Source organism: Glandiceps talaboti, chromosome 8 (genome assembly GCF_964340395.1).
Source record: "Glandiceps talaboti chromosome 8, keGlaTala1.1, whole genome shotgun sequence".
Taxonomy (NCBI): Eukaryota; Metazoa; Hemichordata; class Enteropneusta; family Spengelidae; genus Glandiceps; species Glandiceps talaboti.
The window spans coordinates 1,128,902-1,141,308 of NC_135556.1; the positions used below are offsets into that span (position 1 = coordinate 1,128,902).

General features: G+C 37.5%; 1 protein-coding gene across 1 annotated transcript in view; it reads right to left on the bottom strand.

Annotated features, from left to right (window-relative positions):
- The window catches only part of LOC144438662 (gem-associated protein 5-like), a 183,025-nt gene that overhangs the window by 89,116 nt on the left and 81,502 nt on the right, over window positions 1-12,407 (bottom strand). The window contains exons 9-11 of the mRNA XM_078127810.1: window positions 11,047-11,180; window positions 8,135-8,208; window positions 7,779-8,011 (exon numbers count right to left, since the gene is read on the bottom strand). Coding sequence (XP_077983936.1) covers window positions 7,779-8,011; window positions 8,135-8,208; window positions 11,047-11,180 — 441 coding nt within the window. The remainder of the gene's footprint in view (window positions 1-7,778; window positions 8,012-8,134; window positions 8,209-11,046; window positions 11,181-12,407) is intronic.

Genomic DNA, 12,407 nt, shown 5'->3' on the forward strand with positions numbered 1-12,407 from the left:
ATAGGTCTATGCTAGGGAGTTGAGATTTAAAGGGTTGTAACTCTATAGGTCTGTGTCAGATAGTTGAGATTTAAAGGGTTGTAGCACTATAGGTCTGTGCTAGGTAGTTGATATTTAAAGGGTTGTAACTCTATAGGTCTGTGCTAGGTAGTTGAGATTTAAAGGGTTGTAACACTATAGGTCTGTGCTAGGTACTTGAGATTTAAAGGGTTGTAACTCTATAGGTCTATGCTAGGGAGTTGAGATTTAAAGGGTTGTAACTCTATAGGTCTGTGCTAGGTAGTTGAGATTTAAAGGGTTGTAGCACTATAGGTATGTGCTAGGTAGTTGAGATTTAAAGGGTTGTAACTCTATAGGTCTATGCTAGGGAGTTGAGATTTAAAGGGTTGTAACTCTATAGGTCTGTGCTAGGGAGTTGAGATTTAAAGGGTTGTAACTCTAGGTCTGTGCTTGGTAGTTGAGATTTAAAGGGTTGTAACTCTATAGGTCTATGCTAGGGAGTTGAGATTTAAAGGGTTGTAAGGAGTTGAGATTTAAAGGGTTGTAACTATAGGTCTGTGCTAGGTACTTGAGATTTAAAGGGTTATAACTCTATAGGTCTGTGCTAGGTAGTTGGGATTTGAAAGGTTGTAACTGTATAGGTCTGTGCTAGGTAGTTGAGATTTAAAGGGCTGTAACTCTATAGGTCTATGCTAGGTACTTGAGATTTAAAGGGTTGTAGCACTATAGGTCTGTGCTAGGTACTTGAGATTTAAAGGGTTGTAACTCTATAGGTCTATGCTAGGGAGTTGAGATTTAAAGGGTTGTAGCACTATAGGTATGTGCTAGGTAGTTGAGATTTAAAGGGTTGTAGCACTATAGGTCTGTGCTAGGTAGTTGAGATTTAAAGGGTTATAACTCTATAGGTCTGTGCTAGATAGTTGAGATTTAAAGGGTTGTAGCACTATAGGTCTGTGTTAGATAGTTGAGATTTAAAGGGTTGTAACTCTATAGGTCTGTGTTAGATAGTTGAGATTTAAAGGGTTGTAGCACTATAGGTCTGTGTTAGGTAGTTGAGATTTAAAGGGTTGTAACTCTATAGGTCTGTGTTAGATAGTTGAGATTTAAAGGGTTGTAACTCTATAGGTCTGTGCTAGGTACTTGAGATTTAAAGGGTTGTAGCACTATAGGTCTGTGCTAGGTACTTGAGATTTAAAGGGTTGTAACTCTATAGGTCTATGCTAGGGAGTTGAGATTTAAAGGGTTGTAACTCTATAGGTCTGTGTCAGATGGTTGAGATTTAAAGGGTTGTAGCACTATAGGTCTGTGCTAGGTAGTTGATATTTAAAGGGTTGTAACTCTATAGGTCTGTGCTAGGTAGTTGAGATTTAAAGGGTTGTAACACTATAGGTCTGTGCTAGGTAGTTGAGATTTAAAGGGTTGTAGCACTATAGGTATGTGCTAGGTAGTTGAGATTTAAAGGGTTGTAACTCTATAGGTCTATGCTAGGGAGTTGAGATTTAAAGGGTTGTAACTCTATAGGTCTGTGCTAGGGAGTTGAGATTTAAAGGGTTGTAACTCTAGGTCTGTGCTTGGTAGTTGAGATTTAAAGGGTTGTAACTCTATAGGTCTATGCTAGGGAGTTGAGATTTAAAGGGTTGTAAGGAGTTGAGATTTAAAGGGTTGTAACTATAGGTCTGTGCTAGGTACTTGAGATTTAAAGGGTTATAACTCTATAGGTCTGTGCTAGGTAGTTGGGATTTGAAAGGTTGTAACTGTATAGGTCTGTGCTAGGTAGTTGAGATTTAAAGGGTTGTAACTCTATAGGTCTATGCTAGGTAGTTGAGATTTAAAGGGTTGTAGCACTATAGGTCTGTGTTAGGTAGTTGATATTTAAAGGGTTGTAACTCTATAGGTCTGTGCTAGGTAGTTGAGATTTAAAGGGTTGTAACTCTATAGGTCTGTGCTAGGTAGTTGAGATTTAAAGGGTTGTAACTCTATAGGTCTATGCTAGGGAGTTGAGATTTAAAGGGTTGTAACGCTATAGGTCTGTGCTAGGTAGCTGAGATTTAAAGGGTTGTAGCACTATAGGTATGTGCTAGGTACTTGAGATTTAAAGGGTTGTAGCACTATAGGTCTGTGCTAGGTACTTGAGATTTAAAGGGTTGTAACTCTATAGGTCTGTGCTGGGGAGTTGAGATTTAAAGGGTTGTAACTCTATAGGTCTGTGCTAGGGAGTTGAGATTTAAAGGGTTGTAACTCTATAGGTCTGTGCTGGGTAGTTGAGATTTAAAGGGTTGTAACTCTATAGGTCTGTGTTAGATAGTTGATATTTAAAGGGTTGTAGCACTATAGATCTGTGCTAGGTAGTTGAGATTTAAAGGGTTGTAGCACTATAGGTCTGTGCTGGGGAGTTGAGATTTAAAGGGTTATAACTCCATAGGTCTGTGCTAGGTAGTTGAGATTTAAAGGGTTGTAGCGCTATAGGTCTGTGCTGGGGAGTTGAGATTTAAAGGGTTGTAACTCTATAGGTCTGTGCTAGGTACTTAAGATTTAAAGGGTTGTAGCACTATAGGTCTGTGCTAGGTAGTTGAGATTTAAATGGTTGTAACTCTATAGGTCTGTGCTAGGTAGTTGAGATTTAAAGGGTTATAACTCTATAGGTCTGTGCTTGGTAGTTGAGATTTAAAGGGTTGTAACTCTATAGGTATGTGCTAGGTAGTTGAGATTTAAAGGGTTGTAGCACTATAGGTATGTGCTAGGTAGTTGAGATTTAAAGGGTTGTAGCACTATAGGTATGTGCTAGGTAGTTGAGATTTAAAGGATTGTAGCACTATAGGTATGTGCTAGGTAGTTGAGATTTAAAGGGTTGTAGCACTATAGGTCTGTGCTTGGTAGTTGAGATTTGAAGGGTTGTAACACTATAGGTATGTGCTAGGTAGTTGAGATTTAAAGGGTTGTAACTCTATAGGTCTGTGCTAGGTAGTTGAGATTTAAAGGGTTGTAACTCTATAGGTCTGTGCTAGGTAGTTGAGATTTAAAGGGTTGTAACTCTATAGGTCTGTGCTAGGTAGTTGAGATTTAAAGGGTTATAACTCTATAGGTCTGTGCTAGGTAGTTGAGATTTAAAGGGTTGTAACTCTATAGGTCTGTGCTAGGTAGTTGAGATTTAAAGGGTTGTAGAACTATAGGTATGTGCTAGGTAGTTGAGATTTAAAGGGTTGTAACTCTATAGGTCTGTGCTAAGGAGTTGAGATTTAAAGGGTTGTAACACTATAGGTCTGTGCTAGGTAGTTGAGATTTAAAGGGTTGTAACTCTATAGGTCTGTGCTAGGTAGTTGTAACTCTATAGGTCTATGCTAGGGAGTTGAGATTTAAAGGGTTGTAACTCTATAGGTCTGTGCTAAGGAGTTGAGATTTAAAGGGTTGTAACACTATAGGTCTGTGCTAGGTAGTTGAGATTTAAAGGGTTGTAACTCTATAGGTCTGTGCTAGGTAGTTGAGATTTAAAGGGTTGTAACTCTATAGGTCTGTGCTAGGGAGTTGAGATTTAAAGGGTTGTAGCACTATAGGTCTGTGCTAGGTAGTTGAGATTTAAAGGGTTGTAACTCTATAGGTCTGTGCTAGGTAGTTGAGATTTAAAGGGTTGTAACTCTATAGGTCTATGCTAGGTACTTGAGATTTAAAGGGTTGTAACTCAATAGGTCTGTGCTAGGGAGTTGAGATTTAAAGGGTTGTAGCACTATAGGTCTGTGCTAGGTAGTTGAGATTTAAAGGGTTGTAACTCTATAGGTCTGTGCTAGGTAGTTGAGATTTAAAGGGTTGTAACTCTATAGGTCTATGCTAGGTAGTTGATATTTAAAGGGTTGTAGCACTATAGGTCTGTGCTAGGTAGTTGAGATTTAAAGGGTTGTAACTCTAGGTCTGTGCTTGGTAGTTGAGATTTAAAGGGTTGTAACTCTATAGGTCTATGCTAGGGAGTTGAGATTTAAAGGGTTGTAACTCTATAGGTCTATGCTAAGGAGTTGAGATTTAAAGGGTTGTAGCACTATACGTCTGTGCTAGGTAGTTGAGATTTAAAGGGTTGTAACTCTATAGGTCTGTGCTAGGTAGTTGAGATTTAAAGGGTTGTAACTCAATAGGTCTGTGCTAGGTAGTTGAGATTTAAAGGGTTGTAGCACTATAGGTATGTGCTAGGTAGTTGAGATTTAAAGGGTTGTAACTCTAGGTCTGTGATTGGTAGTTGAGATTTAAAGGGTTGTAACTCTATAGGTCTATGCTAGGGAGTTGAGATTTAAAGGGTTGTAACTCTATAGGTCTGTGCTAAGGAGTTGAGATTTAAAGGGTTGTAACTATAGGTCTGTGCTAGGTACTTGAGATTTAAAGGGTTATAACTCTATAGGTCTGTGCTAGGTAGTTGAGATTTAAAGGGTTGTAGCACTATAGGTCTGTGCTAGGTAGTTGAGATTTGAAGGGTTGTAACTGTATAGGTCTGTGCTAGGTAGTTGAGATTTAAAGGGTTGTAACTCTATAGGTCTGTGCTAGGTAGTTGAGATTTAAAGGGTTGTAGCACTATAGGTCTGTGCTAGGTAGTTGAGATTTAAAGGGTTGTAGCACTATAGGTCTGTGCTGGGGAGTTGAGATTTAAAGGGTTGTAGCTCTATAGGTCTGTGCTAGGTACTTGAGATTTAAAGGGTTGTAACTCTATAGGTCTGTGCTAGGTAGTTGAGATTTAAAGGGTTGTAACTCTATAGGTCTGTGCTAGGGAGTTGAGATTTAAAGGGTTGTAGCACTATAGGTCTGTGCTAGGTAGTTGAGATTTAAAGGGTTGTAACTCTATAGGTCTGTGCTAGGTAGTTGAGATTTAAAGGGTTGTAACTCTATAGGTCTATGCTAGGTACTTGAGATTTAAAGGGTTGTAACTCAATAGGTCTGTGCTAGGGAGTTGAGATTTAAAGGGTTGTAGCACTATAGGTCTGTGCTAGGTAGTTGAGATTTAAAGGGTTGTAACTCTATAGGTCTGTGCTAGGTAGTTGAGATTTAAAGGGTTGTAACTCTATAGGTCTATGCTAGGTAGTTGATATTTAAAGGGTTGTAGCACTATAGGTCTGTGCTAGGTAGTTGAGATTTAAAGGGTTGTAACTCTAGGTCTGTGCTTGGTAGTTGAGATTTAAAGGGTTGTAACTCTATAGGTCTATGCTAGGGAGTTGAGATTTAAAGGGTTGTAACTCTATAGGTCTATGCTAAGGAGTTGAGATTTAAAGGGTTGTAGCACTATACGTCTGTGCTAGGTAGTTGAGATTTAAAGGGTTGTAACTCTATAGGTCTGTGCTAGGGAGTTGAGATTTAAAGGGTTGTAACTCCATAGGTCTGTGCTGGGTATTGAGATTTAAAGGGTTGTAACTCTATAGGTCTGTGCTAGGTAGTTGAGATTTAAAGGGTTGTAACTCAATAGGTCTGTGCTAGGTAGTTGAGATTTAAAGGGTTGTAGCACTATAGGTATGTGCTAGGTAGTTGAGATTTAAAGGGTTGTAACTCTAGGTCTGTGATTGGTAGTTGAGATTTAAAGGGTTGTAACTCTATAGGTCTATGCTAGGGAGTTGAGATTTAAAGGGTTGTAACTCTATAGGTCTGTGCTAAGGAGTTGAGATTTAAAGGGTTGTAACTATAGGTCTGTGCTAGGTACTTGAGATTTAAAGGGTTATAACTCTATAGGTCTGTGCTAGGTAGTTGAGATTTAAAGGGTTGTAGCACTATAGGTCTGTGCTAGGTAGTTGAGATTTGAAGGGTTGTAACTGTATAGGTCTGTGCTAGGTAGTTGAGATTTAAAGGGTTGTAACTCTATAGGTCTGTGCTAGGTAGTTGAGATTTAAAGGGTTGTAGCACTATAGGTCTGTGCTAGGTAGTTGAGATTTAAAGGGTTGTAGCACTATAGGTCTGTGCTGGGGAGTTGAGATTTAAAGGGTTGTAGCTCTATAGGTCTGTGCTAGGTACTTGAGATTTAAAGGGTTGTAGCACTATAGGTCTGTGCTAGAGAGTTGAGATTTAAAGGGTTATAACTCTATAGGTCTGTGCTAGGTAGTTGAGATTTAAAGGGTTGTAACTCTATAGGTCTGTGCTAGGTACTTGAGATTTAAAGGGTTGTAGCACTATAGGTCTGTGCTAGGTACTTGAGATTTAAAGGGTTGTAACTCTATAGGTCTGTGCTGGGGAGTTGAGATTTAAAGGGTTGTAACACTATAGGTCTGTGCTAGGTAGTTGAGATTTAAAGGGTTGTAACTCTATAGGTCTGTGCTAGGTAGTTGAGATTTAAAGGGTTGTAACTCTATAGGTCTGTGCTAGGGAGTTGAGATTTAAAGGGTTGTAGCACTATAGGTCTGTGCTAGGTAGTTGAGATTTAAAGGGTTGTAGCACTATAGGTCTGTGCTGGGGAGTTGAGATTTAAAGGGTTGTAGCTCTATAGGTCTGTGCTAGGTACTTGAGATTTAAAGGGTTGTAGCACTATAGGTCTGTGCTAGAGAGTTGAGATTTAAAGGGTTATAACTCTATAGGTCTGTGCTAGGTAGTTGAGATTTAAAGGGTTGTAACTCTATAGGTCTGTGCTAGGTACTTGAGATTTAAAGGGTTGTAGCACTATAGGTCTGTGCTAGGTAGTTGAGATTTAAAGGGTTATAACTCTATAGGTCTGTGTTAGGTAGTTGAGATTTAAAGGGTTGTAACTCTATTGGTCTGTGCTAGGTAGTTGAGATTTAAAGGGTTGTAACTCTATAGGTCTGTGTTAGATAGTTGATATTTAAAGGGTTGTATCACTATAGGTATATGTGCTAGGTAGATGAGATTTAAAGGGTTGTAGCACTATAGGTCTGTGTTAGATAGTTGAGATTTAAAGGGTTGTAACACTATAGGTCTGTGTTAGATAGTTGAGATTTAAAGGGTTGTAACTCTATAGGTCTGTGTTAGATAGTTGAGATTTAAAGGGTTGTAACTCTATAGATCTGTGCTAGGTAGATCAGATTTAAAGGGTTGTAGCACTATAGGTCTGTGCTAGGTAGTTGAGATTTAAAGGGTTGTAGCACTATAGGTCTGTGCTAGGTAGATGAGATTTAAAGGGTTGTAACTCTATAGGTCTGTGCTAGGTAGTTGAGATTTAAAGGGTTGTAACTCTATAGGTCTGTGCTAGGGAGTTGAGATTTAAAGGGTTGTAACTCTATAGGTATGTGCTAGGTAGTTGAGATTAAAGGGTTGTAGCTCTATAGGTCTGTGCTAGGTAGTTGAGATTTAAAGGGTTATAACTCTATAGGTCTGTGCTGGTAGTTGAGATTTAAAGGGTTGTAACTCTATAGGTCTGTGCTAGGCAGTTGAGATTTAAAGGGTTGTAACTCTATAGGTCTGTGCTAGGTAGTTGAGATTTAAATGGTTGTAGCTCTATAGGTCTGTGCTAGGTAGTTGAGATTTAAAGGGCTGTAACTCTATCGGTTTGTGCTAGGTAGTTGAGATTTAAAGGGTTGTAACTCTATAGGTCTGTGCTAGGTAGTTGAGATTTAAATGGTTGTAACTCTATAGGTCTGTGCTAGGTAGTTGAGATTTAAATGGTTGTAACTCTATAGGTCTGTCCTAGGTAGTTGAGATTTAAAGGGTTGTAGCACAAAGACAGGATATATGGTAAATTTAGCATATCAAATCCTATTTGTCATTACTTTGAGTTTATACTCAAGATCAGAATTTACATATGGTGCTTGCAATAGAACACAGTTTGGAAAACATTCAATCTGATGTCGTGATGTTAATAATAGGCTTACCCATAATATCAGTCAAATCATAGATATGTATTGGTGGATCATTTGAACCAGCTGCTAACCAGTTCTTGCAATTTGATTGGTCATCAGCAACATCTGGACAGGTGGTATTTGATTGGCTGGTTGTTTTATGATGTGACCAATCAGGGTACCACTGGAGACAATTAATGATTTTGTGATGTACATGTATGGAGCACAGTAACAGGAGACTGGGTGCTAGAAATATTTCAATGGACCTGTAGTGAAATTAAGATACAAATTTAATAATCAACTTGTTTATCATTTCTAGTGTATACAATATACTGTCATAAATCCAGTTCCCTATCAAGACACTACAGGTACTAACAATAATGACATACCCATCTTCATTTCCTAGTGCAAGAACAGAACCATCAGGTTTCCATGACAACTCACTCCTCTGTGGAATCTTGTGCTGCAAAAGTACAATGTACAAATATTTAAAATAAAAGTTTCTTCCTGGTCACCATCTTGACTTACAGAACCAGCTAGTGTATTGTGGCATTTACTCAGTAGGCATAGACAAATTTAATGTCTTCATAAACAAAGAAAGTACTGTTTCAGTTGCTTTAATTAAGTATAATTGCTGTTGTACAGATAGTGAGCTCCCTCTTACAGGTTTCTAATGTCTTGCAATTTGATTGGTCATGACCATCAGTAACATCTGGATAGTTGGTATTTGATTGGCTGGTTGTTTATGATGTGACCAATCAGGGTACCACTAGAGACAATTGATGATTTGATTGTCCATACATCATTATATGAGGTAAGGGTTACTCTTTTTTTTTGTACTCATTACTCAACTGACACAAATTTTCAGCCTTGACATTAAAATAACCAGAGATGAACTTAAAATTCTCCTGTACATCTTTGTATGATACAAGTTTCATTGAAATTGGTGCAGTCATTCTGCATGTATAGCCCCATTTACAAAATCGTTAATTATGCAAATTAGCATATATTATGCAAGCCACTTCCTTCAAAAACTATCAATACAGTGACTGCAATGATATTAAGACCTATTCTTGGTATGATTAATATCTGTGGCAGGTTTGGTTAAAAATTGTTATTATCTTTGCAATCATTTGGCTGTTGCTATGGGCATGGTCATGTTGCTAGACATATTGGGTATATACATACATTTTTTGAATGTTCGTTCACTTGTCTATGAATCCCTGATGTTGTCTTTGCAATATACATTATCATTTGGCTGTTGCTATGGGTGGGGTCTTGTTACTAGGTATATTTGCATACATTTTTTGAATGTTCGTTCACTTGTCTATGAATCCCTGATGTTGTCTTTGCAATATACATTATCATTTAGCTGTTGCTATGGGTGGGGTCTTGTTACTAGGTATATTTGCATACATTTTTTGAATGTTTATTCATTTGTCCATTAATCTGTTATTAGCTTTGCAATAGACGTGATCTTTTGTTGTTGCTATTGCTGTGGTCTTGTTGGTGGGCACATTTACATACATTTTTACGTTGTGTTTATTCATTTGTCTTTGAATCCCTGTTGTTATCTTTGCAATATATGTAATCATTTGGATGTTGCCATGGGCATGGTCTTGTTGCTAGGCATATTTGAATACATTTTTTTTGAATGCTTGTTTACTTCCCTAAGAATCACTGTTGCTAGCTTTGTGAAATGCACTACCATTTGGCTGTTGCTATGGACATGGGTCATGGTTGCTATGGATATCTGCATACATTTTTTGAATATTTACTCACTTGCCTACTAGATGATATTGTTATTTGACTAAAATATACTGCCATTTGGTTGTTGCTAAGGGCATGGTCATGGTTGCTAGGGTCAATTGTGTCAAAATGTTTAGAAGAAAATCTGTAGAATAACACACTTTTACAAACATCTCACCAAGTTTCAGTCACATTGACCAAGTACTTTTTGAGATATGTGTTTAACCAAAATTCACATTTTACACCTAATTTGCATGTCACTGATGAGATCATTATATGCTGAACATTCCTTCATCTATACATCCCCAGATGCATCCCCATTAATTTTCAGCCAAATCTGCTTAAAAGTTTTGAAATTAAAAATTGTTGACCAAAAGTACACATTTTAGCCTTAATTTGCATATCACTGATGGGATCATGTCATGAACAATTCATAATCTAAACATCCCCAAATTTCAGTTGTTTTTGACCAAAAATCACATTTTTGACCCAAATCACACACCTGTGGTAAGGTCATTTTGATTTGAACAATTTCCCAACTAGATGCCCAAGGTAATAGACCAACCAAATATCAAGGCAATCAGTCCAGTGGTTTTTGACTTTAAGTTGTTTACACACAAACACAAACACAGACGGTCAGACAGACAGACACTTTGCCACTACTGAACCTTAAAAGTTCAGTTGTGGTAAAAACAATCAAATATTGGTTATGCCTAACTGAACTCACAGGCTACAGAATAGTCAGGTATGTGTACAAATTGATGTATAAAATGGATCAAAGTGGCTACACATCTTGGGCTACAGAGGTTAAACATATTTTGTGTACATATGGCTTTGGCATAGTCTGGTTATACATTGTAGTCTGGTTAGAACAAGGGGTGGGGGATAATAACATGTTTATAATATAATTTCAATGATTATAAACAGGAATGATTTAGTGCAGGATGTTTCAGGGATAAGCTAAGACTGTATTGTAATTTCAAAAGTATGACTGTTTGAACCAGAAAAATATCCTAAAGGAAATTACAGAGTTGAAATACAGGCATGCCTTGGCAAGAATGAGATGTTCATGTCTTAGTCTTAGAATTCAGGAGGTGGTATTGATATTGAGGATAGAAATTATGAAATATGTTTAGAAGGTATCGAAGACAAATATCATTTCACCCTTATATGTCCATTATAGCAAAATTTAAGATGTCTCCTTCCAAATTATAATAGACGTTTTCCAACCCATGTTAAATTTTATAATTTGCTGAGGTCTAATTCTACAACTGTATTGAGGAAGCTATGAATTTAAGACAAGAATTTTATATGGAAGCTTGATATTGCTTGTTAATTTTATATGGAAGCTATGAATTTAAGACAAGAATTTTATATGGAAGCTTGATATTGCTTGTTAATTTTATATGTTCCTACAACATTTTGTAACCTGTTATTATACTGTATTCTGTTTTTCATTAAATTATGTAATTGTCATTTTGGGCTGTGGCCTAAAGACAAATAAACAATATATATTAAATTGTAATACAGGATGTACATGTACAATACTTACTTTAATGTTGTTGGTTTTTCTTATTAACATGTTTATGTCCTCTGCATCTTCATATATTCGATTTGGATTGTGTTGAAGGACAATTCCTTCACCACCACAGCTGTATACACTGTAACTTGCACTACTTTTCCCCTCTATGCCAGAAAATAAGAAAATAAACACAACAAGTCATTGAGAATGACATAGTCCCTGCTATGATTGGGTTTTAAGGAATTATCACTACTCTGATCACGCAACAACACTTGTGAACCTAAATCAAACAGACTTAGATACGTTGTGTCTGCTTGTTGGACATGGAACATGCCTACAACAATAAAGGATTGGTCGGTTATGGGGGATCATATCACGATGAAAATGTATATGCACATGTATGTCATAGAACACTGTCCTAATACCAACTTTGAATGTGATCTGTTCAAGTATGTCTGAGTTATGGCTTTGGACATGGAAAATTCACAAACAAAATGGCTGCCAGGCAGCCATATTGGATCGTATCAAGTCGAAAATGGATATGCACATGTATGTCATAGAACACTGTGTCCTAATACCAACTTTGAATGAGATCTGTTCAAGCATGTCTGAGTTATGGCTTTGGACATAGAAAAATCGCAAACAAAATGGCTGCCAGGTGGCCATATTGGATCGTATCACAACAACAATAAATATGCACATGTATGTCATAGAACACTGTCCTAATACCAACTTTGAATGACATCTGTTCAAGCATGTCTGAGTTATGGCTTTGGACATGGAAAATTTGCAAACAAAATGGCTGCCAGGCAGCCATATTGGATCGTATCACAATGAATATGGATATGCACATGTATGTCATAGAACACTGTCCTAATACCAACTTTGAATGAGATCTGTTCAAGCATGTCTGAGTTATGGCTTTGGACATGAAAATTCACAAACAAAATGGCTGCCAGGTGGCCATATTGGATTGTATCATGACAACAATGAATATGCACATATATGCCATAGAACACTGTCCTAATACCAACTTTGAATGAGATCTGTTCAAGCATGTCTGAGTTATGGCTTTACACAGGGAAAATTTGCAAACAAAATGGCTGCTAGGTGGCCATATTGGATCGTATCATGAAACAAATTGACGTGCATATGTATGCCATTGTATGTTGCCCCTGTACCAAGTTTGAAAAAAATTGGTCCAGGCATCTACAAGAAACGGCTGCGGACAGACGGACGGACGGACGCATTGACAGACGGAACCCAATCCATAAGTCCCCGTCCCGGACTTCGTCCGGCGTGGACTAATAAGTTCATGTCATCATGAACATAATTTTATACAAAACTTCATCCAATGACACAAGGTTCTAAATTACTCTACTAATATTGTA